General features: G+C 39.3%; 3 protein-coding genes across 3 annotated transcripts; 1 reads left to right on the top strand and 2 right to left on the bottom strand.

Moving 5' to 3' along the window:
- Positions 1 to 373: 373 nt before the first annotated feature.
- Positions 374 to 11,649, bottom strand: LOC109467079 (probable ATP-dependent RNA helicase DDX52). Its single transcript, XM_019764986.1, has 15 exons — positions 11,481 to 11,649; positions 10,839 to 11,091; positions 10,599 to 10,714; positions 10,136 to 10,321; positions 9,693 to 9,836; positions 9,359 to 9,470; positions 9,052 to 9,124; positions 8,519 to 8,722; positions 8,258 to 8,348; positions 7,862 to 7,984; positions 5,362 to 5,512; positions 4,878 to 4,953; positions 3,325 to 3,396; positions 1,557 to 1,649; positions 374 to 803 (listed from the first exon to the last, which is right to left on the bottom strand). The coding sequence occupies exons 1-15, from the start codon at positions 11,574 to 11,576 to the stop codon at positions 584 to 586; spliced, it is 2,010 nt and encodes a 669-aa protein (XP_019620545.1). The 5' UTR covers positions 11,577 to 11,649; the 3' UTR covers positions 374 to 583.
- A 151-nt stretch (positions 11,650 to 11,800) lies between these two features.
- On the top strand, positions 11,801 to 14,543 carry LOC109467089 (39S ribosomal protein L16, mitochondrial-like). Its single transcript, XM_019764998.1, has 4 exons — positions 11,801 to 11,926; positions 13,155 to 13,229; positions 13,630 to 13,781; positions 14,052 to 14,543. Exons 1-4 carry the CDS (start codon positions 11,842 to 11,844, stop codon positions 14,508 to 14,510), a joined length of 771 nt encoding a protein of 256 aa, XP_019620557.1. The 5' UTR covers positions 11,801 to 11,841; the 3' UTR covers positions 14,511 to 14,543.
- A 207-nt stretch (positions 14,544 to 14,750) lies between these two features.
- Positions 14,751 to 17,132, bottom strand: LOC109462185 (intraflagellar transport protein 22 homolog). Its single transcript, XM_019758706.1, has 6 exons — positions 17,019 to 17,132; positions 16,538 to 16,617; positions 16,264 to 16,353; positions 15,918 to 16,016; positions 15,551 to 15,651; positions 14,751 to 15,299 (listed from the first exon to the last, which is right to left on the bottom strand). The coding sequence occupies exons 1-6, from the start codon at positions 17,085 to 17,087 to the stop codon at positions 15,151 to 15,153; spliced, it is 588 nt and encodes a 195-aa protein (XP_019614265.1). The 5' UTR covers positions 17,088 to 17,132; the 3' UTR covers positions 14,751 to 15,150.
- Between the last annotated feature and the right edge of the window lie 1,107 nt (positions 17,133 to 18,239).

Raw genomic sequence — 18,239 nt, 5'->3', positions numbered from 1 at the left:
TTCCTCACAAGAAATCATACATCATACCAAGGACATTTTAATGTCTTTGATTATACGTAAATGCCAAGTCTGAAATTGTTGGGAATGTCTTCCTGACAAGTATGAGACTTCCCTTAATCTGAAATAAATGAAGCGTGGCACAGTAAAAAGTAGAATTAGGACCAACCAATATCATTTACATAGAAAATTCCGCTGCCAAAGTGGGCAACTTTATTCCTTAGTACTTTCTATTTTGCTACCTCTACTGACGCAAATCTTTCAGTGAGTGGACTGAACCAAGATATTGCAAAATGTAACTGATGCCAATTTATCCAAATCTATAAATTCTGGCAAATTTTTGGTTTAAATACTGTGTCAAACAGACAGGAAGAACATGAAATAAGGCATCATGATCCTTATACACATCTCTGTTACAGTTCTATCATTAGTAATTGTTAACAAACTTTTAAGATTTGTGTAATTCTAATGAACAAAAACTGTGATAATTCTTGGTAGGCAACATTTGCATTATCAAATATGTATGAAAATTAAACTACATACATTAGATACATGCATGACCTCAGCATTTCACAACAAAGCAGCCTTATGACTTGGAAACAATGTTGCTGGCTTGCTTTCGTTTCTTTATTCTTTTATTGCCACCTTTTGGCCCTGGCAGTGACTTGGCAGTTGGTTCATCGCTGGTGGCACCTTTCTTTGTATGGTGTTTGAGGTTTCCAGTTTCTTGCTGTGTATTTGCCTTGGAACCACCAGGCTGGTTCCTGGTCTTTCCTTGTGTTTTCTTGCTCTTCTCAATCATTTTTCTGTGGGAAGTGTAACATAGTACATAAATGTTACCATGAGCTTAAAAAAGGTATCAATAGATACCCATGAATATTTTAAACTTCTACCATCCATCCTTATCTACTTTCAGTCTGGTTCTCTGATCATTTGACATTTAGGTATATACATACATGTAAGTGAGAGTTGGTTGATCAGCTCCAAGTTACAAGGCTCTGTGATGGCATTCGTAAGTTTGATGCCCATTATACTGCTTTTGAGAAATATTGGACATGCAAACTAAATACATGTAATAGCCTACATGATCAAATTGACCATGGTGCCAGGCTATTCTGCAGAAACAAGCAAGTGGAAACAAAATATGCTGGATACCAGGCTACAATCACGCATGTACTCCCTGCTCAAGTAGTCATAGTTTTCTATCCTCACATGACTTTAACTTCAGTTATCACGTACAAAATTGCCTTATTCCCTTGGCAGCTATTATGCATAGCTATCTCCCAGGTGCAGGCTGTACAAATTGTAGACTACTCACATATATACTTAACCATGCAGCATAAAAGCCAAATTAGTCCCTTTGTAAATGACTCAGTCAAAAACATTTACCACAAAACATGCCATGCCAGGTTCTGTGTTTACAGTAATTCCTTCTCTCATTGAAAGGTACTTGTAACTACCATGAAGTATACTGGAGTGAATTTAGGAAATGCATAAAACAGGTTTAACCTAGAACTATACTTCCATGTAGTATTTCTGATGTGATTTTATAACCTTACCTTTTTCTCATAGCCTTGTCCACAAACATCTTGGGTGTAGTGCTGATACTTTTCCGCTTTGGTGCTCTTTTCTCCAGAAATCTTCTCTCTTTCCTGAGTAATGAACAACAACAATAAAATATATAACAATGAAAGGGCCACGGACACCATGTGACTCACCTTACCAGACTCAGGCTTGGTTTCAACCAGCTGAACTACCACCTATTCCAGCATCACTGTATCAGTAGTCCCGAGTGCAAATGTGGGCATCCAAATGAGACACCAGAACGCTATTTATTACACTGCAAATGTTATAATACTGAAAGGACCAAAATGTTGTTATCCATATCTTGCCTTCATCTTGAAAACATACTTCCTTCCGACCCACTCAACGTAAATGACGCCACATTATGCACTTTACTTCTTACAGGTAGCCCCTCCCGCCCATACCCTACCAACTGCCGTATCTTTGATATTGTGTTTAACTATATCCACCACTCTGGAAGATTTGACCAATCTCAATAATGTTATGCTAGGTATTGGTGCGCCAGCCACTTTCATTTTATGTTAATGCTATACTTTATGTCATCTTTATGTTTACATTTGTATTTTGTTTTATGAGCAGCGGATTTACATAAGCACAACAAGTGCTTCCTATCCAATGCTCAAAAATCCATGTGAATAAAATAAAATAAAAATAAAATGAAAGGGGGGGGGTTAGAGCAAGTGAGGTACTGTCTAATCCCCCAACATATGCTTGTGCAACACTTTTGGAGCATACATGTATGTCTCCTTTAATAGTCTACAACCAATTCATTTAAATCCTACCATAAAGTTTCAGATCCTTGTTGTCAGTTTTTCTCTCTTTTAATTCCTAAAATCTTAAAATCTTAATAATTATAGGTCACCACATTCCATCATTTTTCCCCACTGTGCAAGATTTTCTGTCAGTAATGCACTATATTTATCCACCATGAGCTGAAAACACATTATGCATGAATAACTCCATAATTGAGGCATTCATAATTCTTAAGTCCCCATGAACTTAAATGAATTTACATCCATCTTTCAAAACAACCCTATTACACATGAAAGAAGTATGTTCATTAGAATTGCAAATCAACTTATAGAAGAACACAAATTTCAAAACAGCCCTCAAGCATTTTAAAAGCCTTAGTTATCAATTATCTGCAAATGATCCTTAAGATGAAGTAGCCTAAAATACACAGAAGATTATGATGAAAAGATTCCCTCTGGCAAAAATGAATAAAATGTATATTAAATGTAATGGTACATATGTCACTTCAGGTGATTTGCAGTCTGTTGCATATTGAATGTGTAAAACTTTCTTCTGGGCCTCTGGCATCAGAAACTTTTCCAAAACATTAATTCTGTACCATTACAGAGCTTTGATGTCAGCTGCTGCTATAAAAATTACCAATGTTTTACACAGCAGGGGGTTAGCAATGGAAACAAAACATGCAAGTTATGTAATGTCATACCATATAGCACATTAGGCACTATCTAAAAGCATGTGACAGAACATTGTGAACATTGTGTAATCATGTAGAAAATGTACAATCATGCAATACTGTGTACATAATTTTATATAACATAGTGCTCTTAACTTTTTCTTCTTTCTTAAAATGTGACAAAGTAAATTTTGTGCTAGCATTGGAGGTACAAAGAATTTAGGGGGGTTTGTGGACATGCTCTGTCTGGAAAACATTAAAGAAATACCAAGTTTGACATTCCATTTTTCCTGAAGACAGGTATTTCACTGTTATACCTTTTTGCTTTCTTGAGTTCCAGCATGTATTCTGGCACTTCACAGCCTGCCTCTCTCATCACATTTGCTATGCTGTGGGAAAACAAAACACAGTCAACCATGGGGTTGAAATATTGGGCAGAGAAAACTTCCCATACAACCATACATATTCTGTTATATCCACTGATATCTGGTGACTTATGGCTCAGTCTTCAAACTTACACCCAGTAATGTTTCAGTAGATGATGAAAGAACTAAGAAAGGGTTCATGTTCATGTTAGCCTCTATTTCCCCCGTTTTCTTTGATATACAGTAACTGTGCATACAATTTCCATGATATAAATTAAATACATGTACATTGTGATGTACTGCACCCTTCCACTTTTTATCCCCTGATGTTTTGTTTTGACTGACATGATATACCTATGAGATGAGATGAGATATATCACCTATGAGATGATAACAACTTTAGACAAATGGCCAGAGTGATGACAGATGGATTGGAGTATGAGCATATATCACTTCTACATGTGGGCTCATCTTTCAACCCAATCCTGCTCCTGCACATCACTATATCTAACCATTCTGCAGCCCCCTATTAGGGGCTGCAACATATTGTCAATATTACACATGTCATATACAGTACTCTTCTGCACAGAGACAATATACACTAAAAGTGCTGCTGGCAGTAAGAGCAAGATTAGGATGACTTTCAGAAGATATAACACTGTGTTTCATATGTAGAATAATAAAGTTACAGAGTTCAGGCATTCCATCAATGTGTGCATTTCCCAAACACAGAAACTTTTAAAAACCTAATTTTTGGACATTTTATATTTTAGACTTTTTGTACATGCTAAAGGAAGAACGAATTAAACAGTGTGACAATTTCTGAACCTTGTACAAACACTGGATATGTGGGCCAAATCTTAATTTTCCCAAATGATGATTACCCCACGTATTTCATGACGAATGATGAAAATGGTCACAGTCATTCAATATTCCCAGTACAGTATAACCCAAAGCACTGTTATTATGAGCCGCATCACACCAGCTACAGGAAGTCATTAATTATATTAATGAACTCATAACACTGCAGGCCTTTATGACATATCATTCTTCATCTGATGCCTCTTTTTGCCTTAAGGCATCATTATAATCTGTGATGTTCATAAACAATGTGTAGCACCAACATATTGTACATGGAAGTCCCATGTACATGACTTGTGTGAAGAACATCCTTTCCAACTCCTGTAGATTTTGACATTGTATAATGCAATGAGAACATCATTCTTCCATGCAGAGCTATCCCGCAGCAATACCTTAGCCTTGTGTACGGCACAGTCGCATATATAAGATGTATTGAAAATCCGGTAAGAGATATATCAACATGTAAACTTTACTTTTGAAGTTTTAGTTCTAGGAAAGGTTCTTGCCCTTTGTGATATGTCTGCACATTCATGACAGTGGGATCCATCAAGGCTTGGGCAGTATTTAGAGGCAGATTCTAGATGTCATGTAACTTATAGATGAAAGCTGAGCCTTCTTTCAGGAAGTCTGATGGAACCACTCACCCTCTCAGATGGACAAGGTCGTCCTCGGTGAAGAAGGTCAGGGCTTTGCCAGGTCTTCCTGCTCGGCCAGTTCGGCCTGTTAGAGGAGGAAAACACTTGGGTTACATCTTATTTTGTACAAGTTGTTACCTTCACTGGTTATGTTTTCAGTAGCATTTGTTTGTGTGTGTGTGTGTATGTGGCTTAGCACAATAACTCAAGAAGCTTTAGATGGACAATGTCATGAAACTTGGTAGGTGAATAGGTCTTCATGAGACCTAGAAATAATAAGATTTTGGGCCCCCTGGCAGCTTTCCTAGGTACTGCAGCAGGTTTTGATTTCTCGTCATCTAGACATGCTAGGGTCCAAGTGGAGTTCAAGCTTTGTCACAATGGCTCTGAATTTAAGATTTCAGTAAATGAAAATTATCTGAAATCTACCTGAAACACCTGCAACTTTAAACATACAATGTCATGCACTTCTGATAACATCTAGTATACACACCTATTCTGTGAATGTAGCTGACAGCACTGGTAGGGAAGTCATAGTTGATGACCAGGTTGACACCTTTGAAGTCGATGCCTCGCCCCATCAACTCAGTACAGATCAGAACCCAGATCTTCCCAGTCCGGAAACACTTCACTGTGTTATCTCTCTGGATGTAGAAATAGATGGAGCATAATGATCACATAAAATATACAATCATGTAGTATGAAAGAACTTGTGTGCTTCATATACAAAGAACAGTTCAGTTTTCCCAGTTTTGTCAGGAAATCAACTGTGCATGAAGGTAGCATTAATATTTTGGTACTGTTACAGGGTAAAATATTACATGACATGTATACAAGAAAGTTAATGGTATATTTTATATGACAATTGAAACTGGATATTCCTTTCTGTTTGTTTCTTCTATCTACTACATTCAATTCTTTTTCCACATAGACTTTTACAGCACAGTCTTATTTCAGATTTAGCAATTTTTTTTTCCTGCTAGCATAAGCACCCTGAAGTCCATGCATTACTGGTACTGTATATCTGACGATCACAAATGACACTTGTGCCCTTTTCTGTCTGCTGTGTGTATCTGATTGAGAGTGTTTCTCACCACTGACTTCAGGTCATCTAAGGCCATATTACACTGTAGGATACACCAACACGTTTGGAAGATAACAACATCAAAAGTTTGACAGTAGGCTGCATAGACCAACCTTGAGAGTGTGGAAATGTTGAGAGATAATGTAACACAGTTATCTGTCTACTACAGACACTGTCAGGGATTTCTGTATGTTATATTGCACCACCCCATGTAGTCAGTACTCATAACATTTTCCCACTTAATACACCATAGAGAGTAGTAAAGTTGACGAGGCTATTATGAGATTTTTGAGACAATTTTGCAAAATCCAGCTACACATTTTTCAATCTATGGCTTACTCGAATGTAATTATATTATTCAGGAAATGACTTTTGTATCTACAATTGCTTTACAGCTACATTGTAAAATGCAAATTTCGAGAAGATATCATGCTCAAGGCAATGACACTGACAGTTATAATCTGATAAGGCTAAGTTTAGCAGACAAGTCGTGACAGTACATTTGCATAAGCCCATATGACTCCATTATATTTCAAAACCTGAGTTCCAGCAATTTGAATTCAGAATATGCATAAGCTTTCAATCTTCTTCTACTCTGTATTTAATGATATGCATATTTTGTTCAATGTTAAAAGGTACTGTATGTTTCTAAAGTTTGCCACACATAAATTGTCTGGCACAGTAAAAACCAAGAGTTTGAGTTAACATACGGTTGAAGGTTGAAACAATACTTGAAACAATGGAACACAAAACAAATGTTTGCAGGGGAAAATGTATGATGAGTTTGTGGTGACAGGTCAACACAAAGATATCAAAATGTGTATCACTTGATAACCCTCTTGGCTCTTCTACACCAGAACACATTGCCAAACAAAATTATGAGTTTTCTTCGTATATTTTTCAATGTCAACATTCATCACTGCGATAACTGTACTTCAATGCATTCTTTACTACCCTATTTAACTGTTGAATGTACATAACCAAGCCATGTGGGCATCTCAGGTCCCTTGATATTACCTTCTCTTTCATGACAGAAGTGCATTATATAGTTGTATCCCTAAGGCTTCCATTTACCACGTTATCGGTAAAAGACATTTGTGCACAGAAGCGATATCTCTTCTGAGTGGACCCAAACTTTTCTTATGTATACTAGACATTTAGATTGAATCTGAGAGCTTATGTACTAACTTTACTTTAAAGGGAACTGGACGAAATGGACCAACTTTTGAAAATGCAACATTGAATCAGATATATATCTAGGAATGGTACCCAGATCAAGCACAATGTTATAGCAGAGCCTGAAAGAGAGATATGTAGTTGTGAGCTCAAGAGCACTCCCAGGATAAAAGCCAGAGGGGCATTACTTAGACACTATCTGTAACACGCACGACTCACCATGGACCTGTATGCTGATAAAAAGTATGATAGTCTCTAAGAAATTTTAAGAGTCCCAAGGATATAGTGAACGATATTGCCAAGTACGTGTACATGTGACTATGCAAAGTCACTTAGTGTATACGCTACAGTGTAAGTTGTCTGAAGAGAGAGGATCATCATAACTGTGTTGGGTTGCTCACCCAGATCATACACTAAGTCCACTCTGCAAAAGGATAGTTTACTTATGTCTGAATGAAATTACTGGTGCACTCTAAAAGTACAGACTGCATATCTCAAATGGGCATTGACATTGATGAATACCTAATGCAATTAGATGGGAGATACTGCTATGCTGGAGGAGTAAAAGACCCAAAAATCACTTCTAAAGTTTGGATCAATAGAGATTGCCAAAGTCTAATAAAATAAAGAAAGGAAAAAATAAGATAATCCCTAATTTATTCAGGACCGAAACAGGAAACACAACATTTTTTTTTCCTATGCCCCACCCCCACTACCATCACCATGTGTGTACCTGTGTCTGAGTCCTGTCTGCATGGATCACGTCCACATTGATACCGTCATAGATCAGCTCGTGGAACAGCTCCTTGGCTCGCTCTTTGGACTGAACAAAGATCAGCACTGGAGGAGTCAGTCCCTGTAATATACATGTGGTAAACACTGTTTAATTCAGTGTGAGGGGCAGCACAGGGGAGTTATACAATGGTCATGTAGTTCCATGTTTTATCCTCTTCTTATACTATCATTGACTGATCATGAGGAACATGTTATCATTTCAATGTAAGATTCTCTAATTTATTTTAAGGTTTGTGGGAATGTTTGGGGTGAGGCGGAGGGTTACCACAAAAACAAGGAACATACATGTATAGACTAGGTAAATGACATGTTTTTTGTAAACTACAATACCTACCTTTCTGACAAGCTCTCTCATGGCCAGTAATTTGCCAGATTCTGAGCCAACAAATAGCAGCTGTTGTTCAACTGTATCCACAGCTGTGTTCCTGCAAAAGATAGAATTAAAATTCATCAGCAATATATCAAAAGCACTATGTAGCCAAATAGTAACTTCCAACATTTTACAATCATACAATGTACAACATCTAAGTTACAAGACTACCTGCAGTATTGTGGATAACCAATAGGGGGCAGCATTGTATAAAGATTCCTTTACCTTGCTCCGATGTTGACTGTCACCACGTTGTCCAGGTTTAACTTGCACCACTGCTCCACGTCGTACGCGAACGTTGCACTGAACATGGCCCTGCGCACGTGGGAGGAGTCGCAGGCCTTGTAGATGAACCCCAGCTGATCTCGGAAACCCTGCTTTCCCTCCTCAAACAGTTTGTCTGACTCGTCCACTACCAGCCACTCCACGCTAGGTCAAGTCAACAATTACGCTTCTTCAAGTAGCTAATACTAGCAGCAGCAGCAGCGCAATGTGGCTTCGCTACAGCTATGTTTTTAGCCAAACACACTGGGTTAGCTACTCCTACTCTTCTAAATACTAGTATGCATTCTTTTACGTGCAGAGCTTTGACGCATGCATGAGGCCCTCACGTATACTGGGATGCTGGCTTTGAAATGCAACAACTAATGCAACCATTCTTACCGCGCACAAGCAGGGTTTGATTTCATCCATATGGCAAAGCTGATTGGTTGCTTACAACACAGACAAAACTCACCTTTGAAATTTTGTGAAGTTACCTGTGTAATGATATGATGGGAGGATCTTGCTTCAGCATGTACACCAGTCTGTTTGGAGTTGTCACCAAAATGTCTAAACAAATGAAAACCAAAACGAAAAGTTTCTAAAACATGGTGTAACGAACTGAACACAACATACAATTTGTACAATAGCACAGCTGATGAAATTATGGTTCAAGCAGCATAATTATCTAGGTTCAAACTGTTATGGCACATCTTTCAGCTCATATCTTATACTTTAAGTTATAGTACAATCACCCATCCACAGTGCTATACTACATCATAGTACATGTAATTCACTCCTTACCAAACTTCTTTGCAGAGTTGGGTCCAAACTTCTTGGCAGCCTGTGCAGGTTTCTCTATGTAGTAGGTCCTGAAGCCCCGCCCCTCCCCCAGTCTCTGGAACCACGTAAACGTCTGTGCAAGAACAAGAAGTGACAAATTTGTCCTTTCAATTTTTCAGTTTTTGTGTTACTTTCTTAACACCACAAAAGTTGTGTATAATTCCATTGAGTGACTACAGTAGCTATCATTGTTTCCATGACTCAAAAAATGGTTCAAACTCTTGATTTTAATTCTTAGACTGCCACAAAACCTAAGTGGCTGAGTGCCACAAACAAACTTTCCAGTACTGCCCACCTGTTTTGCGAGCTCCCTGGTTGGAGACACGACCACGGCCCTGAAGCCCTGCCGGCGCGGCTCCCGCAGGTGGTGCAGGATGGGTAAGATGAAGGCTGCCGTCTTACCCGAACCCGTCGGTGCACAGGCCAGGATCTCTCTCCTCTGTGAAGGACACATCTACCATAAATTCATGTCCACTCTAGTAATTTCTATCATCCTATTACACCAATGTGTGGAGTACTAAAACAGCATGATGAATCAACTCAGATACTTATCTGTAACATGAACAGGATAGCCTGTATCTACCCTGGGAGCCACACTTGTAAGGCTGCGGCAGAGAGTTTACGTGCATGCGTTCGGGCTTTGGGTAGCCTGTCCCTGACTCATGCCCTCCCCACTATCCACTGTGCGCCAGATGTACAAAAACAAGATGACACCACATGTACTGTTCCCATGCTTACCTGTAACATAAGTGGGATAGCCTGCATCTGGATAGGTGTAGGCTGGTCATACCCCAGACCCTGTAGGTTGTTGAGGATCTGTGGGTGGATACCGTACACTCCCTGCAGTTCCTGGAAACTACTGACAGGGGGCGGGACGTCATCGCCCTGCACGTGGATCCGCTTCTTGTGTCGAAACTCACTCAGCTGGAGGACAGTTAGTAAGAAAGAAACTTGTATTTTGCTATCTGTGAAGATTCTAAGGAAGATATGCCTGGTAGTGAAGGATGTGCATGGCTTTAAATCAGTACAGGACTCAAAATATATTGTAAATCTACATTACTGGCTGCCCTAAAGTAGATTTGATGAAGCATTGATCGAACTGGAGATCAGGAAACAACTCCAACTTTACCTACCTAAGTTACATACTAGTGCATATTTCGAGCACTGCAGTATAAGACAGAGAGTACACATCTGGTGTTACCTTTTCTTGTTTGATCTGCTCCACCTTGTCCACTGTAAGGTCTTTCTTTTTCCTCTTCTTCTTTTTCTTTGAGGCTTTAATGTCACCAAGCAACTGTAAGCTGTCTTCACTATCATCTGTGTGAATAAAAAGAGGGAAATATTTTTTTACCCGGGATAATTCCAAACATTAGCTTTCGGACATCTTCTTGAAATGCAAAACTTGTCATTATAAGTACAGCTGATAAAGCTTTAGTTTTACCACTGTTATCACCGTCTGTTTCTTCTCTTGTCTGTTTTCTCTTCTTCCCTTTTCTTGATTGTACTCCATAGCTATCACTCTTCAATGCTTCTGTACTCTTCTCTCTCCTTGATGTCTCTGTGCTGGTCTCATCTTCTCTGGTATTCTCTGTGGTTGTTTTTTGGGGTTTCTGCTTTGATAAATTACCAAAGAAATCCAGAGCTTTGTCTGCCTCTTCTTTGGTTACTGTTGGTGTGACTTGAGCTCTAATCATCTGGTAGGAAAGTAACAAAAAACACATATATTTCATTCATTTTTATTTATCTACTCATAATCATATTTTTATTTCTTACATTATGTAACGTTATTGTTACTTGCATGTTCTTTTAGTTTTACTCTCTTCAAAAATTAGTGAAATCCTATAGGCACAACTAGCTTATTCCATCTCAGACACTTCCACTCACATAACGATGAGAATTCATGCACACAATTTGACATACGCGTATACTAGTAGTGCATGTGTGCGTTTGGGCATGTGCAGGCGTGTTTGCCCCCCTCCCCACTCTAACATGAAACGAATAGATTTCTCTCCTGAAAAACCTTGCAAAGTCAAAACTCTAATAATGGATAAAGCAGACATAACACCACAAGTATCTGTGTTACCTGAGAACGTTCGGCGTCTTTCCTGAAGCGTTTTGTGTCGAACTTTGCTCCGATTCCGAGCTTGCGGAAAAGTTGCAACTCCTCCGGCGCAGCCATCTTGGATTAAACCAATAGAGAATAGGGGAGTGGATATTCCCATGTGTCTTCTTTAACTACAAATGTATCACAATTGTGATTTTCATAACTTATGTGGACATATCTATTATTTATAACAAATCATATATCTTTCTTGATACATAAAAAACTGTCTCAGGTTTGGATAATTTTTACATTCATAACAATATTCAAAAGACTTCCTCATTTGTAGTAGTCCCGCCCAAATTTGGGGTGAAACGTGCGTGACGTTTTTGAAGCCGACAAGATGTCTCTTTTGTTGCACAGAGTCGGAAACCTTATTGGTCACAAGACATCTAAGTTGTCTTCGATTCGACCTCAGTATATAACAGGTGAGTGTTTTGTATTTTACCCTTAAAAAATCCGATATGAGATTATTGAGATGGTGAAGGTTGGAGAAGTGTGGGGAGGGGGGCATGGGTGTTACGACCTTTACAAAAAATTAGGAGATCAGCATCTCACCCCAGAGTGTTGAAAACGACAGTTTTGCACCATATCTTACTACCAGAAGAAGCCTGGTAATTCTGTGGAATGGTGTACTGTCCATGACAAGACCGGAGAAGATGCACTGCAGCAGGACCTAAACACAGTGGGGGAATGGTCACAAGCATGGCAGTTACTTTTTAACGTTACTAAGTGCAAAGTGCTCCACTTAGGAAGAACCAACCAGAAAAACAGCTACAGTCTGGGAGGACAAACCATTGAAGAAACGGTGGAGGAGAAAGACCTTGGCGTAACAATAGACAACCAGCTCTCATTCCATTCACATACAGCAAAAGCGGCAAACAAAGGAAACCAAGTCTTGGGTTTGATTAAGAGGACCTTCTACAACTTGGACAAAGACACAGTCCCTACACTCTTCAAGACCATGGTACGCCCCCACCTGGAATATGGGAATGTAATCTGGGGACCCCACTACTCCCTCGACCAGCAGAAAGTGGAGGCGGTGCAGAGAAGAGCTACAAAACTAGTGTCTGGGCTCAGGGAGCTCCCCTACAGTGAGAGACTAAAGAGGCTTAGACTACCGTCCCTGGGATATAGAAGAAGAAGGGGAGACATGATTCAGGTGTTCAAGTTCCTGACTGGGCAGGAAAGGGTACAAGCAGACAACTTCTTTGAGTTAGCAGGGGGTACAACAAGAGGCCACAACTTCAAGTTGAAGGTACCATTGGCCAAGTCAAGGAGTAGACAGCATGTATTCAGTGTGAGGGTCATCAAAGACTGGAATTCGCTGCCGCCGACTGTAGTATCCAGTGAAACAGTCAACCAGTTTAAAACGAGATTGGATCGACACTGGGAGCACCTGAAGTACGAAGAAGGCGTCTAAGACCAGTCCACAACAGGCGGGAAGAAGCCTTACTCGACTGTAGACGGTATCAAGGTATCAAGGTGTATTCAACGCTCTATTCTATGTCACGTTCCAGTACACGTTGTACTGATGACTGTACCTTTACTGTAGCTGTAACGTTACGTGTGCTATGATTTTCGAAGGCTTTGGATATTAAGTTCAAACCACATGTCCCGTGTTAATGTATTGCCATATACAATTGAACTTTACAGGAAGGCAAGTCTGTCCGCCAGTCTGTGTACTTTCTGCCGGACTGAAGAACTTCCCGATTCCCAAGAACTATGACCGTGAGTACTACTACAATATTTAGTATCTTGTATTAACAAATTATAGTCAGTACTAACTACACAGAGTAAGACTTATGCATGACTTACATCTATGAGGTATAAATCCATTTTTTCCTGCTAAGTCATACAGAGAAAAAAGTATTATGAGGTACTAGTAAATGTAATGGTATACTATTAGAAGTTGGTCAATTTTGTACAGTTATGAATATGAGTTAACATTGTATCTGTATAGCCAGTATAACCGCCCTTTGTAACACACCAGCTAACACACAATCCGTAATACATTTAACAAGCACCCTACCCAATGCTTCTGGTGTATTAAATTTTTAAAAGACCTGAATTTTTTTCATAATTGATGACTATAGAATGATCATTTTAAATGATGTTTTCTCCACTATAGATGTTGAAATTCCTGAGCAGTCTAAGCTGAAGTTCTACCAGAGAGTTCCAGACTTGGTGAAGCATGTGAGAGAACCCAGGGGTATAAAGATGCTGAGGGGACCAGCAGATCCTGAACAAAGTGTTTTAATAGGCAAACAGTATGGGATAAAGGTATGGCATTGTTGCAGTACATGTACATTCAGAATGTATTTTAGATAATAACTTTATCAAACTTTCAGTGGCAAATGCTCAACATAGCATGCTATACATCTAGATAATAAAATATCCCATTTTGTAGATTATAACTGTAGCTACGCATGACTTTTATGAAATGGATATTGTCTCTATTGTTCAACTACAATGTATATGGATTGTTGTGTACACGTACATGTAACTTGTAATAGCAAATAAAAACACCACAAATCTTGTTTCTCCATCTAGGCTCTCTCTCCAGGCCTTATGAGGTGGGGGCACTTTGAGATGATCCGTCTCACCATCAACCGTCGCATGGACACCAAAACCATGTGGGCAAAATGGCGCATCGAGGCGCCCTACAAACCCATCACGAAAAAGGGACAGGGCCACCGCATGGGTGGCGGTAAGGGCGCGATCGATCACTATGTCACACCGATTAAACAAGACCGTATCGTTGTGGAAATGGGTGGGAAGATGGACTTTGAGGTGGTGTATCCCATGTTGAGGGAGATCGCACAGAAGTTGCCCTTTGAAGCCAAACCTGTGAGTCAGGAAATGTTGGATGAGGAAGAGAAGGAGGAAAAGTGGAGGGAGGAGAACAACCAGAATGAGTTCACTTTCGAAGATGTAGTGAAGAAGAACATGATGGGATGCAGTAAATACATCAGCAAATACGACAGTCAGTGGTTTGCAAAATATAAGTAGACATACCAGGTAGATTTCATCTTCATACTGACAGAAAGATAATGAAGAAGAAGAAGAATGTATTATTTTAGTACATGTATGTATGCCTTTGTATTGAAAATGTAGATAATTACTGTTTTCACATTCATGCACTGAAAAAGGACATGTACTAGTAAGGGTAAATAGTTCTAACTTCATATATATTGTAGTGAACATCCTTCCTGTTGTAAGTAATGGAATTAAATTTTCAAGACATCTTCATGAAGTCACCCTCTTTATTGTGTTGAATACATCATTCGCCTTAACTTTATTGAATACCATAACAATCAATATAGTGAAATTTAGTCAGTTATAGTTCTCCATTATACTTTTATAGAGACAGAAACTGATGAAAAAGGTCTATGACTACAGATATAAATCTACTATAAATTACTTTCTGAGTCACACATAATTTCCAACTGAAAAAAAAAGATCCAGATGATTTGCTGGAGCCTAACTGTAAAGATGAAAAGTTATGAAACAAAAATTCATAGATAAAGATAACCTCTTGAGACTTTACTATTCTTATCACATATGTATATCCACAAAAACAGAGCACTTGCTTCTTAAGTTGATTTGCCCTATAACTTAGTATAAGAAGTGAAACGTGATGACTACATGATCAGCTTATGATGCTGAGCTCCTCCTTGTCTCTGTTGTCAGACATGGTGGACAGAATGTTGGTCAGGAAGTTGGAGAACTCTTGTCTGACAGAGTCCCCGTCCTCGTCTATATTGCTGTGGACAACTGTCACTTTGCTCAGAAGGGAGGCTGGAAGAATAGAAGAAAGGAAAAAAAAAACCATTAGCACAGACAATGGAATAGAATGAAAAAAAAAAAGTACAAACATTACGAATATCAACCCTGCTGCCTGAAAGTCAGTGTTATGTACTGTTGTATTTTGAAATAAATAAACAAACAGGGTTGCATACCAGAACAGGGTACCAATATTTGTGGCTTTAAGTAATCTTACCGGTAATATAGATGTTGGACTACGTATTACAGTTTTTTAATGTACTTACACAGGTGGCCCCTGGCTTTATCTGATGTAGAGGGCTTGTGGTGAGCAAAGGCCAGGCACTGCGAATCTTTCAAACCCTGTTGTTGAACAAAGTGGCTGTACCTGAAACAATAAAAAAATTACATGGATATCATTTAACTCAAGAGGACAATGTACTGTAAAATTCAGTTAAATTTGAAACAACTTGTTTTAAGTTCCCAACGTATTGGTGACAAATCTAGAGTGCCGATCAGTCACTTTAAGCATGATCTAATCAAGCTACATTTGAGACCATCAAAATTGCCTTAATTTTAGTTAACCCAACCTGCTGAAGAAAATGTTGCAGTGTAATTTTCATTCTAATAATCTAAACAACGTGCAGTGTGTACCATGTTTCCAGCTCCTTGTCATGGTTGGGCTGATCAGGGTTGAATACCAAGAGAACCCCGTTGGTCTCCTGTTGGATGGCTGGCCAGCACTGCTCAAACCTGATGGTAAAAAATGCTTTTAAAAAACAGGAAGGTCCACAACCATCTTCTGTTGGTAGACTAGTCAATGCTACAGCCAGTATATGGATTTTAACCAGATTTTGTATAGCCTGGGTGCTATCCTATTTGTATACCGGGTCTCCCATACACGAATGACAAACAAATTGGATGGCACCCAGGCTAGATTTTATACAGATCTCATCACAAAGTACAAATTTCTGACAGAATTGAGGAATGATAGTCTTACTTGTGATCTCCACTGCAGTCCCACAGCTCCACCTCAGCATTCACAGTCCTCCCTCCAACGTTTAGTCCGTTGTTTTCAAACTCCAAAATCCTATTAAAAAAAGAGAGAGAAAAAGTTTCATTTTGTTTTTTTCAAAGATTTTATGTTTCCTTTCAAAAGGTTTTAGCCACGGAAGTGATGGAACGAGAAACAAGGTGTTATAGGGTGTGTGTAAATATCTAGCTCAAACATTAAACCAGGCTATCAGAGCACCAACTGTAGTGTGTGAACTCACCTGACCCCCTGTGTGGGCATGTAGTCCCCGCTCATCTCTGTAGCATCAGCTAGGAAGTTGGATAAAACCGTCTTCCCGCTCTACATGGTAAAATAGATGCAAAACATTAGCCGTGGCGACTCAGTATATCATACATAATTTACAATACCGAGTCGCCAGGGCTGGCAAAACGTCAATAGCTTTTAAAAACGGCTACAATACTTCCATCTGAACCAAATTTACTCTGTACACAGTGCTAAAACATCAGATTTATACTCTATCAGTTATTTTATTTCGACGAAGGCGTCCTATCTCCATGGCGACAACGCCGCCCCCCTCCCCAACCAGAGAGCTGACGAAAATTTCGATAGCGTTCCCCGCGTTAATCAAGAACTCTGCTTGCCAAAATCCGACGCAATGGTAAGAGTAAGGACAGAAAACTCTTGTGGTAACTCAGAATACTCCGTGTGATTGTAGAAAGTGTATTTAGGCGCGTTCTTACCTCGCAGGGCCCGAGCACCAAAACCTTCACTTTGAACATCTCTGGAATGTTTGACCTCTGACCGGACATCTTCACGTGACCAAGGACGGACCGCCTGCCCGATCTCGTTCCCGTGGTTTTCGGTTGGTCTCCATCGGACGAGCTAGCTGCGGATTTACACGCAGCACTTAGCTTTGCTGTGAGGAGAGAAAATGAAAATGACAACAGATGATTAATGCAAAAAAAGCGAAACAAACAAACATATTTTGCAGTTCTAATATTCACCACTGGGTGTCGTTGCTGCAAATGTCAACAACCACCTGTTGCGGCTACAACGACAAGAGAACAGTACTAGTAAGAAGCCATAAAGAAGCCTATTGTTCGTGAGTGCGTCTTGCAGTTAGGTTTTGCGTTGTAAAAAAAGCACTATAACAAATAGCAGCCATAGATGAACAACATGTAAAGGTGCGTATGCACCTGTTTTGCCTTCCTTTTCACGTTGTGATAAACTCAAATAAACACTGGTGAACAAATATGAAATAAACACATGTAGACAGGCACTCACCAATATTCTTTTGTCAGTGGCATGTAACGTTATATATTTGTGCAAGGTTTTACTTTAACTTAACACAAGTTTTGAAGTCCAAAGAAGCTCGTCGGAAAGTGTGTAGTTGACTGAAAAGATACATAACCCTGTCCGCAGTGCAACCTAAAGCAATTGTATTGTAAATGTATTGTATATTTGCATGTTGGAATAAATAAAAAAAAGCTAAAGCAACCCAACAATACGTCTGAAAACAATGTTACCATGCAAACTGGGTGTTGAACCGGGACCGATCGTGCGTGGGGAGGGTGACAATGATTTTTTTTTTCGAAAGCCACAAATATTAGATAATCAGCTAAATGCCTAGCAAATATTCCGGTGGAGAACTTAAGGCGTTCCTTTGTATTTCTCTTTCCAATTTTCTTTCTGCAATGCATGCTCAAATCTGGTAAATATCACATGAGCAGGTTTTCAATATTGTTTCCTATAAGCGTTTTGCCAAGTAGAAGATCATGCTCAGCGACACAGGTGGTCTATTTCACTTACAAGCTTGATTTCACCAAATGTCACGGTACAGTTACAGCGTAACGACTACATTCCTTTACGGTCTCTTGGATATTTAGGAACAAGAAAATCTTGGCCGCATGATACATTAATTTCTACCAAGATTGTTGCAGGGTGAAAACGTAAGACTCACT

The sequence above is a fragment of the Branchiostoma belcheri genome, unplaced genomic scaffold (genome assembly GCF_001625305.1).
Source record: "Branchiostoma belcheri isolate BF01 breed outbred unplaced genomic scaffold, Haploidv18h27 scaffold1, whole genome shotgun sequence".
NCBI classification, from domain to species: Eukaryota; Metazoa; Chordata; class Leptocardii; order Amphioxiformes; family Branchiostomatidae; genus Branchiostoma; species Branchiostoma belcheri.
This window is presented reverse-complemented; position numbering and strand designations above follow the sequence as displayed.